This window comes from Brachyistius frenatus, unplaced genomic scaffold (assembly GCF_029030835.1).
Source record: "Brachyistius frenatus isolate BFR_SWC_R1_liver_20210118 unplaced genomic scaffold, ASM2903083v1 Contig_310, whole genome shotgun sequence".
Lineage (NCBI taxonomy): Eukaryota > Metazoa > Chordata > Actinopteri > Embiotocidae > Brachyistius > Brachyistius frenatus.
In genome coordinates this window covers 189,587-216,663 of record NW_027210909.1, presented here as the reverse complement: position 1 = coordinate 216,663, position 27,077 = coordinate 189,587, and the positions used below count along the sequence as shown (strand labels likewise).

The 27,077-nt window shown below is 42.3% G+C and overlaps 2 protein-coding genes across 3 annotated transcripts in view; one reads left to right on the top strand and one right to left on the bottom strand.

The window, feature by feature from the left end:
- Positions 1–13,242, top strand: part of mtrex (Mtr4 exosome RNA helicase) — a 19,373-nt gene extending 6,131 nt beyond the window's left edge. The window contains exons 12-27 of the mRNA XM_069722983.1: positions 923–1,002; positions 1,441–1,551; positions 3,484–3,585; positions 4,568–4,693; positions 5,349–5,499; positions 5,755–5,927; positions 6,010–6,078; positions 6,158–6,283; positions 6,358–6,468; positions 6,568–6,756; positions 8,280–8,443; positions 9,168–9,273; positions 10,589–10,645; positions 10,738–10,900; positions 12,161–12,265; positions 12,678–13,242. Of these exons, the coding sequence (XP_069579084.1) occupies positions 923–1,002; positions 1,441–1,551; positions 3,484–3,585; positions 4,568–4,693; positions 5,349–5,499; positions 5,755–5,927; positions 6,010–6,078; positions 6,158–6,283; positions 6,358–6,468; positions 6,568–6,756; positions 8,280–8,443; positions 9,168–9,273; positions 10,589–10,645; positions 10,738–10,900; positions 12,161–12,265; positions 12,678–12,730 (1,886 nt within the window). The 3' untranslated portion in view covers positions 12,731–13,242. The remainder of the gene's footprint in view (positions 1–922; positions 1,003–1,440; positions 1,552–3,483; positions 3,586–4,567; positions 4,694–5,348; positions 5,500–5,754; positions 5,928–6,009; positions 6,079–6,157; positions 6,284–6,357; positions 6,469–6,567; positions 6,757–8,279; positions 8,444–9,167; positions 9,274–10,588; positions 10,646–10,737; positions 10,901–12,160; positions 12,266–12,677) is intronic.
- Positions 13,043–27,077, bottom strand: plpp1a (phospholipid phosphatase 1a). 2 transcript variants are annotated; one of them, XM_069722985.1, is made up of 6 exons: positions 26,739–27,077; positions 21,487–21,638; positions 19,975–20,255; positions 16,946–17,003; positions 15,355–15,531; positions 13,043–14,426 (listed from the first exon to the last, which is right to left on the bottom strand). In XM_069722985.1, exons 1-6 carry the CDS (start codon positions 26,794–26,796, stop codon positions 14,310–14,312), a joined length of 843 nt encoding a protein of 280 aa, XP_069579086.1. In that variant the 5' UTR covers positions 26,797–27,077; the 3' UTR covers positions 13,043–14,309. The 2 variants fall into 2 exon arrangements, with proteins under 2 accessions (XP_069579086.1, XP_069579085.1); XM_069722984.1 differs by lacking the exon at positions 21,487–21,638 and adding an exon at positions 23,460–23,614 and having other exon boundaries at positions 26,739–27,076.

The following is a 27,077-nucleotide window of genomic DNA, read 5'->3' as shown; positions in this document are numbered from 1 at the left end:
TGTCGATTAGTTCTTTAGTGACGTATGAAACCCGGGCTGTCTTAACCTGTACTCGCCCATAAAACATCACGGACATGGTCACGAGCTTAAAAACCTTATTTTCTTCGAGTGCATCCTCAAAAATCGATACGACTCTCCTCTGTTTGATCTGTGATATAAACTAGATGTTAGAGGTTTTTTTTTTTGCGGATTGTACTGAAGCCGTGGACTTACCTCAGGCTTAACTTGTTGTTTTTGAATTACTTTGGCCTCACGGCATATTTGTCTGTGGTGTTGCTGTATTAATATACCAGTGACATAAGTTTCATTATTGGCATGACTTCAGGTCATGTGACATTAAAAATAAACATGGAGCCATCAGACTTTGTGGACCTCCAACAAGGAACTTTTTCCAGAATGTCTCATGAATAAAGAAAGACCCTGTGACTAAGTTTCCACATGGATGAACAACCAGCCACAGCAAACAATTTAATGTCATTAGCACAGTAATAAAATACTGATGGCTTTGGCACAGGTAGTTCATTCATTTATTATATTTAAGTTTTCCAGTAATTTTCCAATGTTTGTTTTTGTAATGAAGCTCCAATCAGTAATCAGTTGAAAAAGCTGAATATTTATGACTATTTCTACAGAAATACACACTATAAGATAGGAAAAAAAACAGTTTTGTTGAAACATATGGCTGCAAAATCTGATAAAATCTATAGTCAACAGACTCGCTCAGCCTCTGCAGACAATCCCCTCTCCACATTGTCCCACATTAACCTCGCATGCCAAAAGAAATTATGTTGAAATAACATTTTCAAATTGTGGATGATGAGGATCTGTTAAGGATGCCAGAAATGACTTTGTGCTAATAATAAGATCACAGTTTGAATGAGGATAAGAGGATGCTGAGAAATGCATGATTTGTGTGTTCCAGATGAAGAGAAACGTCTCGTGGAGGAAGTGTTCAACAACGCAGTGGACTGTCTCTCCGATGAAGACAAGAAACTGCCTCAAGTAAGCAGGATTCGTGTTTCTTATGCTGTTTCCTCACAATCTCTGATGGTTTTTTTTTTTTTTTAATAACCTTCCAGTTTTTGAACCCAAAGCGGCCACCTTGTAAAACCACAGAAAATAAAAGCCTCTTCATTCCCTCCAGTTGTTTTCTGCTCAGAGAAGACAGTTAACCAGCCTTAATGTAAATAGCGACACACATAATGTCAACACGGGCTCAAACACAAAGCTCCTGTTATTTTCCCCCGCTGGGTTCAGTCGCATTATGAAAACCAGCCGTGTTGCGGTTGTTAGTGGGTAGACCGCTACGGCACACTTTTCCACTACGAGGGTCAGGGTTTCCATTTTCTGCTCCTTTGATTTAGTGTCCGTGATATCCATGAACCAAACCGGTGAATCGCTGAGTAGTTCAGCAATAATGGGCCTCTCGGTGTTCCTCAGGTCGAACATGTGCTGCCGCTGTTGAAGAGGGGGATAGGAATCCATCACGGAGGCCTCCTGCCCATCCTGAAAGAGACCATAGAGATCCTTTTCTCTGAAGGCCTGCTCAAGGTACGACTACGTGTGAAGATGCTCCTCAAAACACACTTTAATAAAGAGGAGTTTTGTTGAAGAGAACCAGCATTTGTTTGTTAAATGTACCCCAGATTCAGCCCATTGAGTACACATCCTTTTTTGGGGGGATTTTTCAAAATGTATTTCCAAATGATTTACAAGGACCAAAACACATTGAACATGTTTATAGTTCTTTGACGGTACACAGTGCATTTAGTGGCTTACAACATACAGTGGGTACGGAAAGTATTCAGACCCCTTTAAATTTTTCACTCTTTGTTTCATTGCAGCCAATTGCTAAAATCAAAAAAGTTCATTTTATTTCTCATTAATGTACACTCAGCACCCCATCTTGACAGAAAAAAACAGAAATGTAGAAATTTGTGCAAATTTATTAAAAAAGAAAAACTGAAATATCACATGGTCATAAGTATTCAGACCCTTTGCTGTAACACTCATATTTAACTCACATGCTGTCCATTTCTTCTGATCCTCCTTGAGATGGTTCTACTCCTTCATTGGAGTCCAGCTGTGTTTAATTAAACTGATTGGACTTGATTAGGAAAGGCACACACCTGTCTATATAAGACCTTACAGCTCACAGTGCATGTCAGAGCAAATGAGAATCGTGAGGTCGAAGGAACTGTCCAAGGAGCTCAGAGACAGAATTGTGGCAAGGCACAGATCTGGCCAAGGTTACAAAATCATTTCTGCAGCACTCAAGGTTCCTAAGAGCACAGTGGCCTCCATAATCCTTAAATGGAAGAAGTTCGGGACGACCAGAACTCTTCCTAGACCTGGCCGTCCAGCCAAACTGAGCAATCATGGGAGAAGAGCCTTGGTGAGAGAGGTAAAGAAGAACCCAAAGATCACTGTGGCTGAGCTCCAGAGATGCAGTAGGGAGATGGGAGAAAGTTCCACAAAGTCAACCATCACTGCAGCCCTCCACCAGTCGGGGCTTTATGGCAGAGTGGCCCGACGGAAGCCTCTCCTCAGTGCAAGACATATGAAAGCCCGCATAGAGTTTGCCAAAAAACACATGAAGGACTCCCAGACTATGAGAAATAAGATTCTCTGGTCTGATGAGACCAAGATTGAACTTTTTGGTGTTAATTCTAAGCAGTATGTGTGGAGAAAACCAGGCACTGCTCATCACCTGCCCAATACAATCCCAACAGTGAAACATGGTGGTGGCAGCATCATGCTATGGGGGTGTTTTTCAGCTGCAGGGACAGGACGACTGGTTGTAATTGAAGGAAAGATGAATGCGGCCAAGTACAGAGATATCCTGGAAGAAAACCTCTTCCAGAGTGCTCTGGACCTCAGACTGGGCCAAAGGTTCACCTTCCAACAAGACAATGACCCGAAGCACACAGCTAAAATAACAAAGGAGTGGCTTCGGAACAACTCTGTGACCATTCTTGACTGGCCCAGCCAGAGCCCTGACCTAAACCCAATTGAGCATCTCTGGAGAGACCTGAAAATGGCTGTCCACCAACGTTCACCATCCAACCTGACGGAACTGGAGAGGATCCTCAAATCCAGGTGTGAAAAGCTTGTTGCATCATTCCCAAGAAGACTCATGGCTGTACTAGCTCAAAAGGGTGTTTCTACTCAATACTGAGCAAAGGGTCTGAATACTTATGACCATGTGATATTTCAGTTTTTCTTTTTTAAATGAATTTGCACAAATTTCTACATTTCTGTTTTTTTCTGTCAAGATGGGGTGCTGAGTGTACATTAATGAGAAATAAAATGAACCTTTTTGATTTTAGCAAATGGCTGCAATGAAACAAAGAGTGAAAAATTTAAAGGGGTCTGAATACTTTCCGTACCCACTGTACATCTTTGTTTGGAAGAAAGCTCCACCAAGCACCTTGGAAGCTGAGTTGAAAATGACATTGTCTGAATATTTTATTGTTATTGCAGGCCCTGTTTGCTACAGAGACATTCGCCATGGGCATCAACATGCCGGCTCGGACCGTGCTCTTCACCAGTGCACGCAAGTTTGATGGCAAGAGTCACCGCTTTGTAAGAGGACACACACACACACACACACAAAATTATGTCCCCTACATTATCTTGTGGAACCTCCGTTTCCATAGCTGTGGCTGTGACCATACATAAGCAGGAAGATGAGCTTAAATACTGTAGTTTATGTAAACTAGTCATCCATTTGTGGAAAAGTTAAAAATCCAGGAAGAAAGAAAGCTAACTCTCTGTAGCACTAAGAGGCCAGTAAAAAAAAGCAGAGCTCCCCGTCAACTGTGCTGTCTCTTTAAAAGCACTCTGTCCCGTGTGTAGTTGTTACGCAGCGTGTTCCTTTATAAGGTCTTCAAGCTCTGCAGCCTGCATCGCCACATAAACAGCCACGTATTGTTTATAAGAGTTGGGGGCTGTGTGTGAGGCTGCTGTCACTTCATGGGCTCCCAACACACACAGACACACCAGGGCCTGAAGAGAATGAGGGGGAAGAAGGAAACTGCCCTCCAAGAAGTTCATCAGGAACATCTGGTGCCTCTGATGGTGCCAAAGCTCCACGAAGGCACTCTCACTTCAATACACACCACTCTCATTCCTGAAACGCACTGTGTTTCAAATCAACAGCCGATCCTATGGCATGCTTGAAATGAAGATCAGATCACCTCATTTCAACACAAAACAATCCAGTCTGCCTTTTTTTGTGTGCAGTTATGTGGACTTTAATCAGAGCCATGTGTGATGCGGAGAATAGTCCTCAAAGGCTTGTGGACAACTGCTTTACCCTCTTTCGCACAAGATAGTTGCATCATCTGGATTTCTGTATTATTAACGCAGATATTTGGCACTAACGGCGCTAATGGTTGAATTATGCACATTAGCACCATGATTTTCTTCCTGCTTTTAGACAGTTTTAAACTGTTTTCTCAGCTATAACAACAACAACAACAAATACACTTTATATTGCAGGTATAACAACTTATTCTTTTATACCTTTCTTGTAAATATCATGCGTCTTTTTCATGTGAGCTAGATTACTTCGGGTGAGTACATCCAGATGTCTGGGCGTGCTGGGAGGAGAGGAATGGATGACAGAGGAATCGTTATTTTCATGGCGGACGAGAAGATGAGTCCAGCTGTGGGCAAACAGCTCCTCAAGGTACAGTGGATCTAGATGCTACAAGTTTTTTTTTTACCATGCAAGTTCAATCCTATCTTTTCAAACCTCTTCGGTGCTGTCTCCAAGTTGTTTTTTTGCAGGAATCGTCCCGCTGTCCCATCAATTAAATACGTTTCCCTGCGGTCTCGCTAACAATCTGTTTGAACAATTGAAAGGAAATCGTCAGAAGTGGCTCTTAAGTTGTTCTCTCTGTGGATCATCAGGCCATTTGGTGCTCTGTCAAAACTTGACTACTCACACTCACAGAGAAGCCAGAGAGTCTCTGTCTTTTGTCTTTGATTTGACACATTTATAGCTGTGCTGCTATAAATATGTAGCTGCATATCTTTTCAAAGAGGTTGGGTTAATGTAAAACTGTTTGCTGGCGCTGGTGCAGCACTTGAGTCCCAGGGAGTCTTGGAGAAAGCTGATCAAACCCAATTTGTGGGGGGGGGGGGGGTTGTGATTGCAAAATCCTCCTCACTACTTTAAGTGGGGCAAATGACTCCAGTCTGCATTTATTTAGACCTCATACATTCTTGGCACCTTCAGCACAATACTAACATTTCTTTTTCATATCAAAACGCATGATTAATCCCAGCTGTGTTTTACTACAGTAACCGTTATATTTTTATGATTTCATCGTGCTGTGCAGGGCTCAGCCGACCCGTTGAACAGTGCCTTCCACCTGACCTACAACATGGTGCTCAACCTGCTGCGCGTGGAGGAGATCAACCCAGAATACATGCTGGAGAAATCTTTCTACCAGTTCCAACACTACAGGGCTTTACCTGGTGTAGTGGAGAGTGAGTATTTTCCATATGTGCCTCTGCACACTCCAGGCTGGATTAACTGGCAGATAAACTCTACAGTAATAATTTACAAGCATTTGTTGAAAGAAAATAACATCATACAGAAACATCTGGAGGAAGTATTTTGTGTTATATACCAATGGCAAACAAATATTGTTGAAGTTAAAAACATCATTATCAGGTGTCTGGTATGAATTTATTTCCATTCCAGGTTGAACTTTATTCACGTCACTTCATTTCTTTGTGCAGAAATTAAGAAGTTGGAGGAGCAGTACCACACCATCGAGATCCCCAACGAAGAGGGCGTGGTCACTTACTTTAAAATCCGGCAGCAGCTGGCCAAACTGGGGAAAGAGATACAAGAGTTCGTCCACAAACCCAAATACTGCTTGCCCTTCCTGCAGCCCGGACGACTGGTCAAGGTACAGCTCCCACACACAGATGGCCTGACGGTAGTTACCGATTTTTCAAGTCACTTAACGACTCTTTGTTTTGATGCCACAGGTGAAGAATGAAGACGCCGACTTCGGCTGGGGAGTTGTTGTAAACTTTTGCAAGAAATCGAACGTGAAGGTACGTTTTTGTCATCGTGTCGCCTTTGCATGAGTCCGTTAAGCATGTGGCTGAGACTTATGTGCATTTCCTGGTTCAGGCCAGTACAGACTCGGAGCCACTGTATGTGGTGGAGGTTTTGGTCCACTGTAGTAAGGACAGCGTGAAAGACGCCGCGACGGAGGCTGCTAAACCTGCCACTCCGGGAGAGACTGGAGAGATGCAGGTGGGTGAATCAAGCACCAAAGTTACTGTATTTTACATAAAGAGATTTGAATGTCATGAGTGTTTTCTGTCCAGGTGGTTCCTGTGATGCTCCACCTCCTCACCGCCATCAGCTCAGTTCGTCTCTACATTCCCAAAGACCTGAGGTCCTTTGACAACAGGCAGCTCATGCTCAAGTCCATACAGGTACAAAGTGCAGCCATGCAGAAACAAAGATAATATAAACTGTTGACAGGAATCATCATCAAAACTGTTTTTCTTTTCCTCCGATCGTTTCGTCCCAAGGAGGTGCAGAAACGCTTCCCGGACGGGGTTCCTCTGCTCGACCCCATAGATGACATGGGCATCAAAGACCCTGCACTGAAGAAGGTTATTCAGAAGGTGGAGGCCTTCGAGCACCGCATGTACTCCCACCCGCTACACAGTGACCCCAACTTGGAGTCTGTCTACTCGCTCTGTGAGAAGAAAGCTCAGGTAAGAAACCTTCTGTGTGCGTGTTTCAGTTTGTCTGCATGAGAGTTAAATGTCAATCCGTGGGAAGCCCTGCTTAAATGTCAATCATTAAATCAGCCATTAAAACTACAATTGAATTTTGGTCCTATTGAAAAGTTTAATCTATTTATCTACCTCCACGTTTTGTAAGATAACAACCATGACCTTTAATTGCTTCTTGCTTGTTAGTTGTGGTCATTTGTATGCAGACAAACACAGGAAGAAGGCAAGAATATTATTCCTCCAGGGCCTCCCCCGCCGTCAGAGAGCAGAAAACATGTGGAAGGTTTTTGTTATGCCGGCGACGTCCAGAAGCATTATGTTTACAGGTTGTCCGTCCGAACAGTTTGAGGGAATTTGGCCAAACTCTGCAAAAACATTGACTTGATACCAAGGATGAACTGATTACATTTTGGGGAGCAAAGGTCAAAGTCACTGTGGAGGATTTCAGCATGTACATCTCTACATGCTCTACTTCGCAGAAAGAAACACTCAGTCAACTTGTTTAGTTCAGGTCAATACAACTTGGCTCATACTGTGGCCGTTGAAAAGGTCAGTGATGGATCTGAAACACCCAGATTAACTTTGCCAAACACAGCTGGTTTTTTGTTTTGTTTTGTTTTTTGTTAATGTGTGTAAATATTTACATCTCTGCTTTGAGTGTTTTGTGAAATCAAAGTATAAACAGTGCAGCTGGATTACTTTATGTTTGATTGATAGACTAAGAGATTAATTTGCCCCGTTATTAACAGCTCTTTAATCCCTGGACAGCGTCCCTGCAGCTCAGCCTCGGTTTCACCTCTCTGGCTGTCTGGACTCTGCAGACATAACATTATTGATACCTAATTTATGAACTCATCACATCTTACAGTCAAGTGAAGGTGACCTTTATTCAATACCACAAAGACTAAAACTGTTAAACCATATTCATTTGAAACTTGGTTTCTGTGCTGACTGAGTTGTTGTTTTTTAGCATCAGCTCATGAGATCACAAATCTGAGATTTCCTGTTTGTATGTTTGCGTGGTTGTTTTCTTTACCAGCACACGTGCAGCCAATAGTTCAGAGGAATTAGACTGTAATTTATAAATTTCCTGCCTTCAGTACTGAGCTGTGCCGGTCAGATCTTTGTGCCCGTGTTTGCTTCTTTGGCTCGGAGGAGTGCTGTAATAATGAGGTTGAAGTAGATAATGCACAATGTTGATGCTAGATAAGCAGGCGGATGAACATCTGTTGCAATTTACATCCACATTTGTCTTCATCACTCTTGACAGCGAATGTAGTGTTTGAAATGATCTCATGCACAAAGCAGCTGGTAGTTATCGCACAGCTTTTATCGATTAGAAAGTCTTTTTCTAGAAACCCTGGAAGAGCTTTACTACGTTACACATGAAGAAGGTATGACAATACGTGTGTGTGTGTGTGTGTGTGTGTGTGTGTGTGTGTGTGTGTGTGTGTGTGTGTGTGTGTGTGTGTGTGTGTGTGTGTGTGTTTTGGTCGTTTCAGATCGCAGCAGACGTTCGAACAGCCAAACGAGAGCTGAAGAAAGCTCGGACCGTCTTGCAGATGGACAAGCTGAAGTGCAGAAAGAGAGTTCTACGAAGACTCGGCTTCGCCAGTCCCTCTGATGTTATCGAGGTGAAAGGGCGGGTTGCCTGTGAAATTAGCAGGTAGGTGAAATAGTGGGAAAGCCATCTCAGCCGTGTCTGTAGGCCTGAAACAGGTTTGTGTTTTGAGTTCACCGTCACTGCTGGCAGGACTGACAGTGAGAGATGTTCAGGTTAATCGTCTTCATGAATGTGGAAGTTTTACTGACACCAGTTCCACTTTAACAGTGTGGATGTGAAACTGCTGTGTGGAGCAGCTACTTCAAATCAGCAGCATTTAGCTTGTTATGGCATCAAAGTCAGGAGTCACTCGGAGGAAAAGTAAACACGTGATTTCATTGAGGACCAAACTAGCCAGAGATGAGCAGCGTGGCGATTCACCGTTGGTCTCGTGTTACCAGGTTTCTAAATCATAACGCTCTCTGGTTGGTCCTTTTGTCTGCAAGCTGCTCGGAGTGTGATCAAAACATGGCAAATTGATTTGATTAAAGATTCAGGAAAGAACAAATGTAATCAGAGGTTTGTGATTTTTATTTTCAGTTTGTCTTTTTATGAAGTCTCAGTTTGTTGCAATTTATTACAACAGAGCCAAATAAACATGTTAAACTGGTTTATTTATGGTAAAAGTCTTTAAAAGTGGTATTTTTTATTATAGTCTCATAGGAGGTTTTACAAGGGAAGTTTCACTGCAGTTATGGCAGCCTGTCTGTTCCGTCTCCAGGTTTTGTTTTGTAGTTGTATTTGTCATTAAATATATCATAATACTTCCTTTTATAAATCTTCTCAGTGCCGACGAGCTCTTGCTGACGGAGATGGTGTTCAACGGTCTCTTCAACGACCTGACGGTGGAACAAGCCACCGCCCTGCTGTCCTGCTTTGTCTTCCAGGAGAATGTATGAACACACACAAACACATATAACTCCTCTAATTCTCCGTACAAACAGATTTGAAGCCTTACTCAAACACGGACATAAACAACTTATTCCCGTTCCCACACATTCGAGCTCCGGTCGCGTTCTTGTCCTCTTCCCCTGCTTTGCAACCAAAACAGAAACTCTAGCATGATGTGAGTTTGTCTTAACTAATGAAGCCTGTTCTATCAAGTAATCCAGCATCAGATGTTTTAACAAACCTTTTCTTTGGCTGCACGTCGGCTCGATCCTCTGAACAGAAACAACGCCGTCCTGTTTCCCCACTGTCGTCCTCTAACGCTAATGACAAGCAGCACAAAACCTGTGTGTGTGTGTGTGTCATTGAAGACCACCTGCTGCTAGTTTATCTTGAGATCAGAAGTTCTGATATATTCTTAGTAAGTTCTGCTGAAGTTGAAATGTATTTTTTTCGAATCACTTTCCTGTCGTCTCCTTGAAGAAACAAGTCAGAAACCATCAGGGAGAAATGTATATTTCATAGTAGTTTTATGGGGATGTCGCCTACTACTGCCACCAATTCAACAGAATACTGTTGGGTGTCGTCTGCATAGAGAGAGATCTTGTTTCGCCAATCGAATCTCGCATGAAGCGGTAACGTTGGTGTTTATGCAACCGCCAGTTTCTGAATGAATCATGAAGCAAACGTGCACAGGAAACTTCAGTCTGCAGGGTAGAAACCAAATTAGCTTCTCTGCTTCATCGAACTGCAAAAACAATCCTGCAAATGTCACCGTGGTCACTGTGGTTCACACTCTTCAAATTCACTGCAAACAACACGGTGTCTGACCATAATATATCTCTGTCGATCAAACACAGACACATCCCTCCAGCCATCTGAAAATTATACAAAACTTTAAACAATATATGTAAAAGCACATTATTTTGAAGCGCTAAAAGAGAAAACTACACGTGATGTCCGTTGGACTTTAAAGAAACCCAGGTTTTTTTCCTATAACTGCAGGAAGGAGTCGTTGTCTAACCTCTGATTCTTCAGGTGTGTGACAGAAAGCGCTCTCAAAAAATAGCAGTTGTTGAACATGGTTCTGAATGCCTGATCAAAAATAAATTTGCATTTAATCATTTTTGAATTCTTGTATCAGTTAAACCTGTTTTTTGTAGAAGAATATTTTTACATTCTTCAAAAATAGACTGAAAATGTCAGGCAAATATCAGGCTTAAATAGCACCATATTCTGCCTGGAGGTTGAAATATAACCCACAAAACAAATGTTTGAATTTTTCTGTCCGACCATCAATGATGTTATTTTACCCTGCAGGCCAGTGAGATGCCAAAACTAACCGAACAGCTCGCTGCACCGCTGAGACAAATGCAGGTGAGACGTTGTGAAGCAGAAGTTGTCTCTCTCAGTTCAACATTTGAATGAAGTGGAAACGTGAATTTCGCTGCTGCTGTTGGTGTGTTCAGGAATGTGCAAAGCGCATTGCCAAGGTGTCTGCAGACGCCAAGCTGGAGGTGGACGAGGAGACGTATCTGAACCAGTTCAAACCCCACCTGATGGACGTGGTGTACGCCTGGGCCAACGGAGCCACGTTCGCTCAGATCTGCAAGATGACCGACGTCTTTGAAGGTTCGTTATCCGTGTTTACATCCAGCACACACGAGAGGAAGCTGAAACACGGGTGTTAAACTCTCATTATGAGCCTGAGCACCTTCACTGGATTCATTTAGCTTTACAGAAGAAACCCCAAGAATTTTACTGAAGTAACTCAATATTGCACAATATTGACGTACCTGTACTTACTATTATTTCAGCTTTATACCGTTTTACACTTCTGCACTACATTTCAGGTGGAATTGCTTCATACAAAACAAATGTTTGAATTTTTCGCATGAGTTTGACAGCTGTAGTTGCTTTTCAGATTTAACACCAAAAAAAATAATCACAAGCTAATAAAACACATACTTAAATATTCAACTATTAAACCAGTTTCAGGAAATCAGGCTCTTTGTTCACGTGGCAGATGAGTTATTGGATACAAAATCTGTGGCGCAGAAATGTCTTCCAGAAGCAGAAATCATCTCACGACCCCTCAGATTCATCTCGTGACCCTTTGGAGGGGCTCCAACTCTAGATTGAGAACCGTTTGATGAAAACCTACAGCTGTGTAAAGTAGTTAAAACCAGCTCCAATTTATATGACATCAGCAAACAATCTTGTATCACATATATCAGTCAGAAAGGTTTTTTTTTTTTTTTTTTTTCAAATACCTCATTACTTTAGTTTTTGTAGGTGATCTGAATACTCAGTCCGGCGCTGCTGAGGTCCACCGTGGCCTTCGGAGTCGGTTTCACCTTTTGATTTCTTCACTTCCTCAAATAATTCATCCACTTGGAGAATGTGAGCGGCTCACCAACAGATTTATTATCTGTGGTTTGATTCCCAGTCAAATCATCCTCCCTCCAGTTTGTCTCTGAGCGCCAGCGGTGACCTCAGTTGTGAAATATTCATCGTAACAAGGACGTTTTTCTGGGTTGAGAAACTTGAGGGTGGTTTCGATGTGCTTGTGTGTTTTGGCGTCACCGACAGAATTAAGACATTTTCAAAATAATTCTGTGCAAATTTGACTTTGAAAATCTTTATTTCATGTTGAATTAAATTTCTTTCTGATACTTTAAAACTAAAAAAGGTCCGTCCACAAGGTCCTCATATCTCTGTGAAGTTTTTTGGAGTTACATTTTATTCACTGGTTATTGTGAAAACTCAAGTTTTCTTGGGAGTGAAATGATGTGCTTTTCCACTAACTGATGGTGGATTATGGCAGTAAATTGATCTCTTTAGATCTATTTGATGTGAAAATAACTTCCCACGCTGTGTATTCATGTGTAGGGAGCATCATCCGCTGCATGCGCCGTCTGGAGGAAGTGCTGCGACAAATGTGTTCTGCAGCCAAAGCCATCGGCAACACTGAGCTGGAGAACAAGTTCGCTGAAGGTGAATGGTGTTATCGAATTATTAGTTGTTAAGATTTAAAAAAGAATTTAAGATCAAATTCACGGCATTCACCCTCAAATGAATTTAGATATTTACTGAAATATTTTTGTTGGACAAAAACAACCTCTTTAGCTGTTTTGACGGATATGAATCAGTTTTCTGAGCTTTTATTGGCAGATGAATTGCTGCATTCCTGATTACAATCTTACAAGCATATATCTCTGCTCCGCAAGTACACACATATATATATATAAAAAGAGCTGTTTATATCAGTAACAGTGAAATGTATTTGTCAAACTCTTCTGCAGCAGCTGGTTAATGCTTCGATACTTGTTTGGAAAGAGACTTCTTACTGTGACGGTTCTATAGGAATTTAAATAACTCATTTTCTGTTTAATTTCTCTTCCTGCAGGAATAACAAAGATCAAGAGAGACATCGTCTTTGCTGCCAGTCTCTACTTATAGCGACCTTTAGGTATGATGAACTCCCTTCATGTCGATCTTTTAGCCCTCCGTTGTCATTTTTTTTTCTTTTGTAATGTCACGCGGGGATCAAACTATACCGTTTCGTTCTTAAATGTTCATTTGAGTTTGAGGTGGAAAACGTTTCCGATCATATTTTCTCATCACGTCCTTCCTGAACGTTAATGTCGCGTTGAGTCCACAGCTGAATTCACCGTCACTTCTTTTAGGGTGAATGCAGGCAGAGAACATTCAGCGTTCATGCTTTCAACTTGGTTTTTTTGCTTACATGGACAAAATGTTGCATCACAAACAAACCGATAAAACAGGCAAACTTTATTTCAATGTGACGACTCATGACATCAATACAAACGCTCATCTTTCATTCGAGTTGCTGTTAATAAGTAAAATGGCTTTATTTTTTCCTTATTTTAGACATTTGTACATATTTGTAACATTGTTTTTCAATAAAAGTCTGTATGGTGATTTGTTTACATACAGATTATACAAAAGCACATTGTTGACTGTTTACTTGATGTTTACATTAGATACACAGGAAGCTGTAATAGCAGCAGCTGCAGTCCAGCGAAGGCAACACGGGACTTAAACTAACCGTCTCGTCTGCAACAATCTAACGTAACATTACACAAGTCGAGGGCTGAGTACCGAACTTCAATACCTTCTGCTATCGATAAATGCCTCATTAGGTGACAAGTGTCGTTTTCTTTTTCTTAAAACAGAGTTTACAAAATTGGTATCGTAAAAAAAAAAAAAAAGTGTTTGGTACCAGTTCTGGGTTTGAAAATGAATGAACGATACTCAACTTCTTGATATTCGGTTAGACGGCTGCAGAATGAGAAGGCAGTAGTGGCCTGGAGTCAGCAGCTCCAGATGTGCAGTGCTGCTGCACTCTGGTCTAGGATCAGTTTTAAGCCCCCAGCACGTCCCGGCCTTTTAAAAAAAAAAAAAAAGGAAGAAATATTCCTATTTTAATTAGCCCTTTAATTAACGCTGAACCGAAGGCAGCAGAGTTCTGAGACTCTGACGTTTCTCTCTGGGCGCTGGACACATAAAACTGATCCTAAATCAGATCCTCCAGCTCGCTGACTTCAGGTGAGGAAAAGCACAAAGCAGGGTTACATTCACAGGTTTCCAACCCTCCTCTCTCCCAGCAGTGGTCAGATCCTTTAGTGGGTGCATGCAGGTAAGTCTTCCCACCGTCTCAGTAGATCGATACATACTTAATGGTTCCCGTCCTTTCAGAATCTCTAGCTCCTAACCGACATCCCTCACGCCAGCGTTTCTACAAGGGTTGGACAGGTTGTCTCACCACGTTCCCTCCGAGACGGAGAAGTGGTGGACGAGACAGCAAATTGCATAAAATGGTACAGTCTTAAAATGTGAACAGGCCGGGTGAAGTTCCATGAGTTTCTTCTGGGGTGTTAAAGTCACCCACAGACGTACTTCGCACAGTAAATCCATGCAGGATGAGAATCAGAAGAGAATTTGCGTGAGATGGAAGGCTAGAGAGCTTTGATCCTTGCTGTGCGTTTGGACAGAGCAGAGGTGTCCCGCGACTCGCTCAGCTTAGTTGGGACTCGAAGTGGTTTCCATTTGTTGGCGTCTCCTGCAGGCTGGTGTGGGGGACGTCTGCTTTTTTGTCCACAGGCGGCTTGAAAAAGTCGGACACAAAGAAGACCTGCGGGACACGGAATTTAACAATCTGTAAACGCAGCCAGAGCTTCGGTATTTGCAATCGTGCTTTGCTTAAAACACCATCGCACGGGGTCAGTTTGACCCAATGAGAAAGCTCAGAGACCAACTAACTAACTCCTGTTACTAACGCAGTGCAGCAGAGTGAAGTGCACCCAGCAGGGCGGCGCTATAACCTTTGTGAGTAAGTAGTTCACGTTGCGTCACTTGATCAACACGGTCATCGGAGTTACACGTTTCTGTGATCACTGCTTCGTGTGCATTTGCGATTTTTACCATGAACCTAAAAAACATGAGCCAAATCCTGTGAGGAGGGTCGGAGGGGTGAAACTCCATCGGAACTTTTCCTGTTGACAGTCTGATCCCGAGGAACAAATCCGCGGTGCGCGACCTTGCGAATGTCGCCAGCAAACCCAACTGGTGGCTCCTGAAGCGCCTTTTTCCCCTCACCTGCCTCATTGCCCCGTTCCCGGAGATTTCCTGAAGCATTTCAAGGCTCCCCGTTGCCAATTTGTGCTCTCTGCTCAAGTTTCAGGTTGAAATCGCAAATGTGCCAGTGGTCACAAAAACCCACGTAACTCGGGTGTTAGTGGTGATCAAGCAACGTGGACTGGAATACTTTCTCACCAAGGTCATCGCTTCTTTCTGGTCTGTGTACATTTCTGCGCTGCTGTCTGTTCACGCTCAACAGGAACAGTCTTAAGAATTGATCGCCTCTCGTATTTATGGAATCTGTACAGATAATTGGCTTTTAGCTTAGCATTAAGACTTGAAACGGGGAAACAGTTAGCCTGGCAGGTAAAAAAATAAATAAATCTGTCAATCTTCTCATCTAACTCTATACAAGACATGTAATTATCCCAAAATATGAAATTACTGCTTTAGACGTGAAGTCAGATTAGCGGATCACTTACAACCAGCAGAGCCATGAGGGCCCCCTGCAGGTGTCCGGTCAGCACATCGCTCCAGTGGTGTTTATAATCGGACACCCTCGACAGCCCCGTGAACACGGAGGCGGCGATCAGGAAAAACTGGATGGTCGGCCTCAGCAGCCGCGCCCAGTCGACCTGCAGTCGAGCCTGCAGGTAGAGCTAGAAAACACAGCGGAGTCACGACGAGCTGGAGTGGACGAAGGAGGAAGAACTCCTGCGCGAGTGGCAGCAAAATGAGCAACAGATGACTCGGCTTGGACGACTCCATTACTGCAACGGACACGAGACGACGGTGAGGGAAAACGTCTGAGACTCGTTTCCAAACGTTCTGGAGGTGCGAAGACCTCGTGCTGGCCTTGAATGAAATTTTGCAGATGCATGTAATCAGGCTGTTTTATATCTGAAACAGAACCCTTAACCTCAAAGTGATCAAATGAATAACGCACCGCCTCTGAAGCAGGGCGAGTTATCTCCAGTCAGCTGAACGTCGTGTTTTAATTGTGCCATAAACCCGACAACATCATTTGTTTGTGTTAAAAACAGGGTGTGTCGGATTTTTTTTTTGGAGGGGGGGGTTTGTATTAAGGACAAGCGAGCAGAAGCGTCCAGATTCTTCTTCGATCTCTTCCTGTCTTGACTTCATTTCTGACGCAAATGCATTGGTTTAAAGGATGCTGGTTTCTCATACTTGGACTTCCACTCAGCAGTGGGAGAAAGAGCTTTGAACTCGTGCCAGAACTTTGTCCCTGCGTCTATTTATATCTGCTGGTGCTGAATGAATCAGCAGCCTGTAAAGTTGATCAGGGCAGTAAAAGCAGCTCTGAACAAACACAACATGGTGCTGGTGATAATCCCCTTTAGGTCATTAAAACTGCACAGAATAATCCTGAACCAGTCAAAACCCAAATAGTTTGATGTTTTGTGAAATAATAACGCCTTTCTTCCTGTTAAAGTGGAGTTTTTTTCCTCAGCTGTTGCTCGTGAGGGGATCGATGGGTTTCTCTCTATAACAGTGGAAACTTCTATTGTGTGGACTTCATGTTAAGTGCCCTGAAATAACTTTTGGAACCATATGAATGAAACTGAATGAAACTGAAATTGAACGTTTGAATGCATGAAGCTACAGTCAGAAGTAAATGATCTTATTTTAGCAAAACAACTGGCAATAATTCACAAATTGTCATTTTTAAACTTCGACTTGCAGCGTGTGGCGTTTTATTTATCTTCAGATACAACTGCCTGTAGTTTCATATTTAAATCAGTCGCTTCTCTTAGCTTAGCACGAACACTAGAAACAAGGAAGAGGACGATGTTTTTACCCAGTATTTACAAAATCCCTCTCAAGGACAGCGTGTCTCTTTCCTGTCATTATGCAAAGCTTAGCTGACTGACAGGAAGCTGGAGCGACATATTTACTGACAAGACACGTTAAAAACAAACAGCTGTGGCTTCACTGGACGTTATGAGGAGTTTGCTGAACTCAGACTTGTGATGACCAGAATGTCCTGTTCTGTTTGCCAGTAAATCCTGAGCAACATGAGTGCAGATCAATATGCAGATGATTGGTACTTACAGCGAGGAACAGCATGCAGTACATGGAGAAGGAGGAGTGGCCGGAGTAGAAGGACAACCTGCAACAGAAAGATAAAGGCAGGACTCAGTGCTCTGCGCTTAATCAACTTTTATCATCTTTAATAAAAAAATGTAAAAAATGTAAAAACCTGAAAACATCTTGTCGTAGTAATACAGGGGTCATTATCAATATCTATATCAACATCAGCATCTATATTCGGTGCTGGTACAGACGTGTTGTTACGGTAAGTGTGTTTGTTGCTGTGTGTTTGGAGAAGCGACTCCTGAGAGGGATGTTGATGGATGTGAGGACAGCAGCCGGCCTTCACATGGGCCCCCGCCTTAGTAACTTCCTGTTTATAGTAACACTGCTGTGGTTTTAGAGCACATCAAAAGAAACAGCCGTGAACGCACACACACACACACACACACACACACACACACACACACACACACACACACACACACACACACACACACAGAAAATATTAATTAGGGCCCGAGAACCGAATGGTGCGAAAGCATGCCATAGTATGACTTTTTTTTCCATATTTTGGCAGACATGCTATAGTATGACTTTTTTTTTTTTTTTAAATGTTACCACTTTTTGAACGACATTGAATGACTTTTATCATATTTCGGGCGACATGCTATAGTATGACTGTTTAAAGTTGCGACTGATAAATGACTTAATCCATCGTCAACACTTAATCAACTAATTTCAGCACCAACAGTAATTGTTGGTCGACACTCTGTAACAAAACCCAGCAGGCAAATGCAATAATAATGACGTGACCTCTATGCATCCCCGTGGCATCAGATATAAACTGCAGCACCGTGTGAGGGCTGCGATCTGTGAACATTTATCCAATGAAAAGTGTGTCACATAGATTCCCAATTTACAAATGAATATTTCTCATTATGCGCTCATGCAAATAAACACTGACCGTCGCCCTCGAAGTTAAACAGCTGAGTAGGAGTCATATTACAGTAAGAAAATCCTGGTCAGTCTACCACGACCTGGTCTCTCCTCTCCTGCTGCACACATTAATGTCTATTAGCGTCTACCAGACCACCCACACACACACACACACACACACACACACACACACACACACACACACACACACACACACACACACACACACACACAACAAAGCAGATGGAAATATAATACGTCCTGACATTAATCTTAAAAAGCCCTGCATATCTGCCTCTAATCACCGGATCCTTCTCTTGGCCTGCTGATAAATGTTTGCTGCCTGATTGCTGCATTAAAAAAAAAAAAGAAAGAAGCAGACTGCGGAGTCGTAATGGGGCTCCAGGAAACGTTAACACTGGTGCACCACACCCTGGAGCCCGTACAGTAGATAAGAGAGGGGAGGGTGGCCTCTGCTTTCAGCCCTGACACTGAGCCTGCAGCTCAGGCTAAATATCTGTTTAAGAGGGAAAGGGAAATATCCGAGAGTCGGAGTAAGCAGAATAAAATAAGAGAAGAAAGCTCCTCACACCCCATAATAGACCTTTGACACTCACTGCTCCTCTGTGGTTGTGCCAACATCAGAAGGAGAAGAGGAAATCCTCTCCTCCCTCCACTCTTCCTCCTGCTCTGAGCCGATAACGGACAAAGACCTTAATCTCAACAAGTTTTCCATTCCTGCCATATTACTCAGCCTCGGCATCTCCGTTCCGCACTGCATCTTTATAAATACGCATCATCTGTTTACATCGAGAAACTATATGGTGCACGACTTATATCTGATGTTCTTCTCAACGATAACGTAAATGCAAATGAAGAGGATAAGCAAGCAATTGAAGCAACAAGAATGAAACAACATCTTGGGATCACAAAAACTAGAGCTCTTTCATATTTGCAGACTACATGCATTCCAAGCATGGACATGTCCTGACGGTGATGCTTTTTCTGCTGCCACTAATAACCCCCAGAAGCAGATCGCAGATCTCCAGAGTCAAATAGCAGAATTAAAAGCCTGCAGCGCTGCAAAACCTGAAAAAAGAGGATCAAGAGAAACCAACAAAAAACAACAATAGACAAAAGATGAACCAGAAGTGAAAGAAATCAAACAAATCACAGCCAAGTTGCCTAAACCTAAGCCGTGGTATCGTTTTAGATGTGGTGACATCCCACTGATAATTGGCACAAACACTCTTGACCTCTTATATGACCGGCAGTGTGAAAAACCCTTGCCTCATTGGAAGTCCCTTCCCTATGGCTATCGCCAGGTCTTAAAAACATTTGAGATGAGATCAAGGAAAAAGCCAGCTGATAGTGGTAAGAGTGGCTTAGTGAAACTCAAAGGTTGAGTTCAGGAGGTCCTTCCAGCTAACCAAAAGGTGCTGCCGGAGGGTTTTGTGCGCACTAACCACGCAGAATTTGAGCAATGGGCACTACTGGAACAACCAACTAGCTCATCATTGCCAGGTGTCTCATTACACTACCAAAGCATGGTCCTTATAAAGTTCCAGTGGTACTCCGGAATGAGACAAGTCACGACATGACTGCCAACCAATCGTGTGATTGCCGAGCTAGTTTACCCCTGATTGTGTCATCCCAAACCCTACGCCAGAAGAAAGGAGTGACCAAAAAAACATCTGCTAACTGTTCTGCTCGATGGATTTATCCAGAATATAATCATGTCTGAAAAATAATTGAAATATTTCTTCGCTTCTGTTAACGCTGCAAGATTTAGCCAACTACATGCCATTGATCTTAAAATCCAGTAGACGGCAGCAAAGCCCCAATAGTGAGAAAACATAGGCCGTTCTACAAATACCAGTGGATGTGGAGCGCTCTGGCCCAATCGTTTCATCGGGAAGAAGCAGAACCAGTACAACTGAAACATCCCCACAGCGGCTCCATATCACAGAGGAGAGGACTGGTGGCCTAAACGGAGGTCTGCACTCTCCAAGTTCCCTTCCAGTTGGTTATGAAAAATAGCTGCAGCTTCATTTTCATTAGCTCTGCTTCCATCTCTCCACTCCGAGTACCATGAAAGAAGCAGTACACACCTGCCCTCGTTGACCATCCTCGTGTCTCCGGTGCAGGTGAAGTCCTCGATATAATCCCCGGATGAGCAGTTGATGAGTTTCCAGTCGGGTTTACATACGTCCAGGAAGTGCGGCCTGAGCCGGCCAATTGAATACTTGCCGATGTCGGTCAGAGACTGGCTCATCGCGGCACCGAAGAGGAAGGTACCGACGGCTTTGTAAACACAGGCAGTGTAGCTGCCGAAAGAGGACTTGGATTTGATGCGGTTTAGATAAACTAAAAGGCACTCGCCAAAGATCATCTGCAAGGGGGGAGGAGAGGACACAGAGTTAAAGGTTTGTACAGAAATATAAGATATAAAATGTAAATTAAAGATGCAGCCGAGAGAACAACAACAGAGCCAGCAATATTTCCTATTGTCAATTTAAAAAAAATTAATAATTGTATTTGGTGTTACAAGTTTTAGCCAATTAAACACTACCGGTTTCAACTTTTTAAGCAAAGCTGAGCTAAATAAGCTAAGCTAAGAATCTCATGGCTGTAGCTTCATAGTTCAAGTTTTCTCATGTAATTCTCTGCAATAAAGCTCATAGTTCCTAAAATGTTGAACTATTTTCTAACTCGAGAAACGTTCATCTGACAATTCTGTTTTTGGTTTACTGCCATTTTTTTATTTATTTATTTTACAAGCTGCTCAAGCAGCCACAGGAGGATGTCCACTTAATACAACATAATTTAGTTTGATCTCTTAAGGTTTGTGTATTTGTCCTGACGAGTTCACACAATGACCCAGGACTTCCTCTGGTTTTACATGTTGTGGTTTTGGTGCGTGTGAAAGGGTTTTGTCGCTCTGCTCAGAGGTAAGAAGCGCAGAGGTTTTAAACTGCTCTGAAAGGCTCATATTGATGCTGAATGGTATATATATATATATATATTTTTTTTTTTTAAGATTTCAATAGAAGAATCAGCAACTACTACGGTGGGCCACTAAAGATTTAAAGATCTGCTTTATCTTCACTTGCTTCAGTTTAATATGATGTGCAGGTTATATTTATATTTATAAAATAAAAGTTACCTGTAAAGCTTTGTGTCGTTCACTGATGAAGATAAAACCTGGAGACCTTTTTAAAAAAAATAAAAGTATTGCGCTTTTTTTTATGACTGACAAGTTACCACGGCAACGCCACATTCTCTGCAGCTGCAGAGTTATTTAGGGGTACTCAGTTTCAAAATTGAAGTGTGCTGCAGGTCGTCTTTTTGTTTCATCCTCTAATGTTATAAACATTATCTACAGCGAGCATATTAGTTTATGGTAGTTGCGGCTAAAAGCAATTAAAAAAAACGCATGCATACAATATTAGCTTTAGCAGGAATGATGGATTAAAAGAGAAGCAGTCTATAAGTGAATGAAGGTGAGAATCCAAAAAAAGAAAAGATGAGGAAGATAAAAATAAATAAATAGGGAAGATGAGTTGAAAGAGAAAGAAGTACAGGAGTGAACCGTTAGCAGAAAACAAAACATTTGCACTTACAGTGAGTACTGTGATGGGAATCATAACACCTCCTAACAATTGATAGGAAATGGTGTCCTCTTTAAGGGGGAACTTGATCGTATCATCATTACAGAAAAAGCCTCGGCGGAAAGGACTGTGTTTCAGAGTGAGTATTACAAATGGGAGTCCAGCTAGCAGAGAAGCAATGAGAGAGAAAAAAAATACAGGTTATAAAGGGACGTCACTGGGACTCCGAGCTCTACCCATCATGCAACAGTGTGTGCTTGTGCTAAAGCAGGAGACCACGGCATCCTCTGAAGGCGGCGGGCGTCCTTTCAGGAACATCGTTAAGCAGGGTTAAAGTGTTGGCATGGCAACAGACAGGTAAAAACCGAGCTGGACTGGATGTTAATGGAGAAAAGTTAAACCTAAGAGCAGAAAAATTACATTTGTGAGCAGGTTATTCAGCACGGCAGGCGAGTGCGTCTCTGTTACCGTCTCCTTTAGGCCGACGTCTGAGAGGATTGTGTTTCTGGACCGGCTTCTGTGACCGACACACTCTCGTTATACTTTGTCTTTCTCTAAAACAAAGTCACTCTCACTGTTGCTTCTTTATATCTTTCCCAAACACCCTTTCCGCCTCCTTAAAGACAGCTCTCCGAATCCCCACATGTCACGTTCTACCCCAGCTTCCATTAACAGACAGTGGAGGATGAAGCGAGTCGTAAAAAAATGCACTACAATAGAGTTAAACAAATAAAAAGTGTTACAGCTACAGAAGAGATAAATCACCACAGAAATAACCAAAGAGAGAGAGACACACACACACACACACACACACACACACACACACACACACACACACACACACACACACACACACACACACACACACATCAGCAGAACCTCCTCCAAAAACTATCGCTCTGCTCCAGATGTGCATTCCAGCTATTTTAAGGAACGACTGCACATCTGTGACACTGATTAACAACAGTTAACATTAAAAAGAAAATGATCAGATGAAAAGCCAAAAAAAAAAAATTAAAATCCTGGCTCACTTTGTATCATCCATATTTAGATGAATAGACACATTTGAAGTTTGGATGTTTTGAGTTTGTGTGTTTTTCTGGACCGAATGTTCAGAACTCTTCACTGAAAATAATAATTTCTGGAAACTAAACACGGACTTTCAGGACGATTAAAATAACCATAAATGTTCCTCTTTTTTGCTGAGCAGAAACTCTGTCTACTATTTCTGTGTGTTTGTGGAGGGCATGTTTATCTATCCATGTGGGGACTTTAACCTGAAAGCAGACTTATGGGGACATGTGTCACTGTGGGGACAAAAGTGAGCGACCCAGGGTTAGATTCTGCTTTTTAACAGGGTTAAGACTTAGTTTTGAGGTTAGAGTTAGGATGAGGTTTAGGTTGAGGTTAGGGTGACGGTTAAGGTTAGGGGCTATGGAAAGCATTACGTCATGAACATCTCCATGACGATAGTGAAACAAGTGTGTATGCGAGTGTTTGGTGGATTCATAGTTCGCTGTAGGGCTGATTATATTTTCAATCAGTAGTTTTCAAGTGGACATCCTCCTTCAACGTCGGCTTGTGGTTCGGCACTTTTAAGAGTTGGTGGTTGTTGAACACCTTCAGTAACGTCTCAGTAGCAGCACTACTGAACACGACACACACGATTTGGTTTCAATAACAGGCTGTTGTGATAGTTGCTATCTAAAGTATTGAACGGGAAGCTACCCGGCTCTGGATTTGTTCTTTAATGTGCTGCTCTATCAGCACCTACAGACCTTTCTCACAGTAAATATTTTGATGTGCGCAGAAAAACAAGGTGTAGCTGATAACATTCCTTCCACGTCGGCGTGGCAGCAGACCAGAGACCGAGCCCCTGGCACACCTTGGAAAATATTATTATCACCGGTGGCTGACGAGTCAACATATTTACCATGAGACAGGTGGTGAGTGAATCCAACCTGCCGTGAGTGACTCCTACTTACGCAGCTAATGGGCAGCGTGAAGCCCACAGTGTAGAGCACTGTGGAGGTGATTGTGCTGTGGTGGAAAGGGTACTTGATGCTGTCATCGTTACAGAAAAAGCCCCTTTGGTAAGGGCGGATCTTACCCAGGTTAAAGGCTGCCAGAGGCAGACCGCCTGTAGAGGGAGAGATCAGGAGCAGTTACCACAGAAAGAAGTCGGGGGGGGGGGGGGGGGGGAACATAGCGGACCGATTGAAGGTGCCAAAACAACAAGTGTTAAAGTCTTCAAATCAGCCAGGTGGAAGAGAATCTCTGAGGACGATGGTGTTTATTAATAGAGCCCAACCGATTTAACTGACGGCCATTTTTATCATCCGATATTGGCCCATCACCGATACTGTATATCAGTATCTACATATATGTTGTCTGATATGAAAACATTTACGCAGAAAATGATGCAAAAGAAATATGCTTAGGGTAATTTAGAAATGGTTTTATTTACGTGTTTTATTTATATGAATTTATGAGTATTACATTGTTTGTGAAGTTCACTGTTTCCGTGGACTGATGTCAGTGTGGACAATAGAGGTAATCATTCAACTGTAAACTGCAGTATTATTAAACCCCATCATCGGTCAGGTTCTACTCGTTAGCATCATAGGAAACTGTACAGATGAGGGAAAAAAAAAAGAAGTAACAAATGGCTGAATCAAGTTTAAAATCCTACTGACAGAATTGAGACCAAACCTCCTCTTAGTTCTACTGAATAAATTACTTCTGTTTTTATCGAATGCCATTAAATTACCTGAAAACAACAACGTTATTAGGGTTCTTAAAAACGGTTCCCTCGTTTAAAAAAAAAAAAAAAAAGACTAAATAACTTCCATAAACAGCTGGACACTAATAATTCACAGCTGGTGCATTAGTGAGCGTTTACAACAGCAGGCTGGTGTTCGTGTGATTGAATTACAGAGGCCATGCTCATCATAATCAAAGGAAGCTGTAACCCAGTGTGACAGTGTGGCTCCTTCATGTGCTTTAATAGTCTTTAGACAACAACGGTCTGTGGAATAAACTCCAACTAGCTGTGGACATTGCTGAGCAGTCCCTACAGATAAAATACCATAAAGATAACAGGTTACGCTAATTGATTGTGACTGTCCAAAGTCTGGATGTAATGCCGCTGTCATCTCTCTGTCTGTTTGGCCCGTTTCGCCCGTCGTACAGTTCAGGAAAGACAGCCGTTCATCCGCTGGAGCAGAGAGTGAAGGTTTATTATTGAGCTGTAATGGACATTAATAAGCCACCAACTGAAGAACGCATGAAGACACGCCTCCGTTTATCCCCAGATAAACTACTTTTGAATTCTGTCTGGAGTTTCTGGGTGTCGTCTCTGCAGCTGTTGCCACCGTCAACTGTGCCATCCTGAGTTGACGGACCACAACAGCTGGAGACGGCAGAAAGGCGGAAACAGAAACACAGCCAGGCCGACGGCAGGACCCACAGGTCACTTTCTAACTGTAGCGAGCAGCTGAGTTACACTTCAACAAGTTCTCATCAAAGTAGCTCTGCAGCGGAGGGGCTTCACAACATCAACACTCAAACAGAGAGAGAGAAAAATGTGCATATTGTCACGTAAATGCCCCGTGGTGGTCTTCCTGTTGGTCTCACCAGCAGCATGCAGTTATTCTATTAACCACGTCAAATCAGGCAAAGTGGGACAAACTCTGTCTACTTTCTGCTCATCGTTCACATAATAACAAAGATCTTAGTCTGACATTTATCAAACGATATGCTTCTGAACTGCATGTGCATGTTTTACAGGCTCTCGCACATTCCTGGTTATAATTGAACATGTTTCAATTAAAAGAATAAATCCAAACAGCGCACTGCGGCTGCTCATTCATTCTGCTCCTCACTGCACACATGTTGAGCTGCAAGGCTTTTACAATATTTCAATTATGCAATTTAAAATTAATCTTGTAGTGTTTTTAACGGATATAAAAAAAAAAACTCAAAATACTGTTTAGGTTATTGTCAGTAAACTTGGATGTTTGAGCTTCACTGTGCAGTTTGAAGGCTCCTTTGTGTTCACCTTTGATCTGATTTATGAGTTCTGATCAAATCAATCAATATGCAGCGGACACATGAAGGTCACAAACACAGAATGAATGAACACCAACTTTTCAGCTGAGGACGACACATAACGTATCCAGTTTATATTTCAAATTCAGTTACATTTTCATATATTTTTATCTGTTTCAATGAGGTAGAAGGAGATGTTGTTCATTTTAAGAATCAGACACAAATTATTAAGTCCAAACAAAGTATTTGTGCGAGTCTCAACCATGTCTGAAGAGCTACAAGAGAATCTGTAAACGTTTTCCCTCAGAAGAGAATATTTAATTCTAACAAACATGACAGATACCATAGGACTGAGTGAGGTAAACCATGATGACTTAATGATGTCATGACAAATCAATTATCCATAATTAGATTGAAAAGGCATGTGAAACAGTTCAGCCCTGCCAGCTGTTGTATCTAAATACAAAGGTTTCATTTAAAGACGGGAATAAAAGTCAACCCTGAAGTGAAACCGAGCTTTAAGTTAACTACAAACATCTGAAATTCTGTTTCGAGAAGGAACATTGACTTTACAGTTTCAGACCAGCTGAGGTGATTTTAGTCATTCTGCTGAGAAACGTGTGTTTGCATGAAGCAGGAAACCTCAGTGAGCAAAAGTATAGATGTAATTTATAAGTATCTGAACAAGAATTTAAATTGATGTCAAGAAATGAATGTGTTTGGCTTAAATTTTGATTATAAACATGCATACGGACTCAAAGCATGCCTATACAGAGTGAATGATTCAGGCCATAAAATCACCTGTAGAAACACGATATAATAATAATTTAAAAAAAAGTACTTCAGAGTAATTAACCTAATAACAAATACAGGAAATGTTAGTTTTACTGCATCACATTATTGATTTTATATTGTCACACTCTAAAAAAAGAAGAAAAAAAAGCCTCATTATTATTGATTAGAGCATATATAACAGCTGAAAAGTCGTTAACAGTTTGCATACAAAGGAAACAATGAGATCACAGATGACATAAACACAATTTGATTAGAGGCACCTTTAGAATAAGTAAAATCTGAGTGAATCTCTCCGCTGTACAGTCACCACTCCCTTCACGTGATGCCAAGCTGCTCAATACCCCGACAGCAGGATTAGATCTGCTCATAAATCCGCTTATATCAGGAACAAACAAGAACAAAGTGTGTCAAACACATACCCAGAATCAGACAGGCTATGTCGAGCAGGACAAAGGGGATCCCTTTGGTCTCAAACATGTTGCCTCTGGTCGGTGTCCGTGTCGACTCCTGTCTGCTGGTGCGTCCTGCGCCTTAATAACACAGCAGGGGGACGGATGCTCCTCCTCGGGACGTCGCTGTCGCTGCTGCTGCTGCTGCTGCTGCTGCTGCCGCTTCCGATTGAGTGAGATCCAACAATCGCAGCAGTAAACGGACGGACACCTGTCCGGTGTCAGTGTTTGTAGCCGCTGAAATGTACGAGGCGAACGCGGAGCCGAACCGTCCCGAGTGTCACCGTGGCCGTAGGCCTGGCGGTGCCT

Coding starts and splice junctions, on each gene's coding strand:
- plpp1a (XM_069722984.1), bottom strand. CDS start 26,796: ATGTTTGAGACCAAAGGGATCCCCTTTGTCCTGCTCGACATAGCCTGT. Junction 17,004..19,974: donor AGGATGGTCAACGAGGGCAG/GTGTGTACTGCT, acceptor TTTCTGTTGCAG/GTTGTCCTTCTACTCCGGCC. Junction 14,427..15,354: donor CCCTCATGGCTCTGCTGGTT/GTAAGTGATCCG, acceptor CGTGTCCCGCAG/GTCTTCTTTGTGTCCGACTT.